Consider the following 2,500-nt stretch of genomic DNA (forward strand, 5'->3'; position numbering starts at 1 on the left):
AACATTTGAAGAACGTTAGATGAAGATTCCGTGTGATCATTTTCAAACGTTCTGGGAATGTTACAAAAGAACGTTAGATGAACATCCATCTGAAACATTCTATTAATGATGTTTAAATGTTGAACGAGCGTTGTATTAATGTTCCTGGTGTTGTGTAAGATGTGATCTGATCTGTGGGACTCTTCTTGATTTCTGCAGGTTGTTCTGGCCCAGATCTCGCTGTTTCGATTACCTGTACCTGGACGCCGAGGTCCTCCTGCGCAGTTATCCGGTTCAGGCCACTATCTGTCTGTGTGAGGACTCAGAGAGCGAGGATGAGGAGGAGGATGAAGAGCACGAGAAGAACCTCAGCTGAAGACCTTCATCACTTCATTTAGTCCATGCATGTACATAGTTGTGAATATGTGTATAAAACTAGAAGTTGACATGTAAATATTTTATTTTTTAGTATTTGTTAAATTATTCTACATGCCAGCTGTAACTTATTTCCTATGAATAAATATTTGAAATATTAGTTTTGTTCATTCTCTGAATCACGAGGTTGTCGAAAAGCAATGTCAGCAATCCTGATGTGAGTCTTAACAGAAAACCAAATGAAAAACATGAATCATCATCTCATTAAATTATGAAAACAGTATTCGTCTGAAAGCTGAAATCATCCAGGTTTTTTATGTTGTAAAAAAAAAAAACTTGGACATTATGGGAACGTTACTTTTGAACGTTCTCTGAAACATTTCTCTAGCAACATTTAAAGCATCTTCAGGCAGAAGCGTTCCATTAGTGTTTCTGCGCTAACCCTTAGAGAACATTATTAAAGAGCAGATGGCGAGTGTTCCTTAATGAACGTCTGCTCATATCTTCCACTGAATGTTTCTGTGTCTGTGGTTAAAGTCGTCGGCCAAATGAACAAACCAATGTTAAAAACTAATCGAAATGTTATTAATCTGTTTTATTCGGACTCTAATGGTTCAGTGTTATAGAACATACAGACAGCACTGAATGAAACTGAGACTGAGAGACATTCTCTTTACTCAGAAAGCTCACTGGACAGATGTTTCAGTGTGTGTGTGTGTGTGTGTGTGTGTTTGACACCTGCTCAGGCGTCACATGCACGTGTTAATGTCTGAACACCACACTGTTTTACCGTCTCTTTCCCAGACACACAGACTCCTCTCACACACTCCGAGAGCATTACAGATCTGACATCTGCTCACACACACAGTCTTTCCTTGTCACACAGTTTCTGAAAGCCACACACACCAGATCTACAAAACATACACTCATTCTGGATCCTCGACTCAGTTTCCAACTTCATAAAACACAACACACAGTTCTCTGTGTAACACACACAAATCTGACAGGAATTAATATCATGGCAAATATTTGCTTTTGAGATGTGTTTGTGATATTTTGAATGTGTCACTGATGAATAAAAGTGTTTATTTCTTTCTCAAAACGAATCTCACTGAGCACAGAGTTCTGAACAGCAGTGAGTTTAGCCTTTATGAAATTAAAAATAACACTGAATTATCTAAAGATTGTGATTCCTGCAGTTATGTGTGAATATCAGTGACCGTGGGAAAGCAGAACATGTGTGTGTGTGTGTGTGTGTACTGAGGTGTTGTGTTGGGAATATGTTGGAGTGTGTGAAGTGTGTGTGTGTGTGTGTGTGAGGGTGTTAACTGTTGTGTCCATTAAGACTGTGTGTAGATTCACACGTCTGTCTAATATATAACAGTTAATAAACTTATAAGTAACTTATAAGTAATAACTAAGAAAGATTTTTAAATGTTACCATTTATATAAAATTTATATTTAGTTTTATATCATTTTTCATTTCAACTTATTTCAGCCAAAATTGTCCTTTACCTTTTTATCTAATATTTATATTTAATTTCATTTCATTTAAACTTTATTTAAAAAAAAATAAAACAAAATAACAGTTTTAGTTTAATAGATAAAACCCCTGAAAGCAGTGCTCTGTAAAAAATATTTTTTAGAATCAAATTAATATTTAGAAGTGAAGAATGTTTTGCTGTGTGTTGGTGAACTTTTGACCAGCCTTATCTCAGACTCCCATGAAAGGTGTGAGTGTGTGTGTGTGAGAGTGTGTGTGTGAGAGTGTGTGATTTAACACTGTTAGAGATGTTGTGTGACTGTGGGAACTCGTGTGTGGTGTGTTTCTGAGCCGTTATGAGCTCTGTATCATCATATCTCAGCGTCCAGAGGTTTATCTGACCCCAGGACTGCTCTGTGATGACCCCCCCATAAACCTCAGATCTGTGTGAGAGTGTGTGAGCTACACAGAGGTGTGTGTATGTGTGAGAGAGAGAGTGTGTGAGAGAGTGTGTGTGTGAGAGTTAGTGATCTGTATTTTTATTTTTATTTAATTTTCAAGCACATCTGGATCAGGTTTTCCTGCACATACAAACGATATTCATGTTGTTATGTAAGATTTAATTGAACTTAATTACCACCTTCTTTTAAAAATAAAGAAAAA

At 36.7% G+C, this 2,500-nt stretch overlaps 2 protein-coding genes across 3 annotated transcripts in view; one reads left to right on the forward strand and one right to left on the reverse strand.

The window, feature by feature from the left end:
* LOC127956261 (protein ripply2-like) overlaps nt 1-443 on the forward strand; it is a 905-nt gene extending 462 nt beyond the window's left edge. The window contains exon 3 of the mRNA XM_052554094.1: nt 199-443. Within this exon, the coding sequence (XP_052410054.1) occupies nt 199-355 (157 nt within the window). The 3' untranslated portion in view covers nt 356-443. The remainder of the gene's footprint in view (nt 1-198) is intronic.
* Nucleotides 1-2,500, reverse strand: part of LOC127956256 (melanocortin-2 receptor accessory protein 2B-like) — a 126,539-nt gene that overhangs the window by 5,156 nt on the left and 118,883 nt on the right. The gene's annotated exons all lie outside the window — the stretch shown is intronic.

This window comes from Carassius gibelio, chromosome B4, assembly GCF_023724105.1.
Source record: "Carassius gibelio isolate Cgi1373 ecotype wild population from Czech Republic chromosome B4, carGib1.2-hapl.c, whole genome shotgun sequence".
Lineage (NCBI taxonomy): Eukaryota > Metazoa > Chordata > Actinopteri > Cypriniformes > Cyprinidae > Carassius > Carassius gibelio.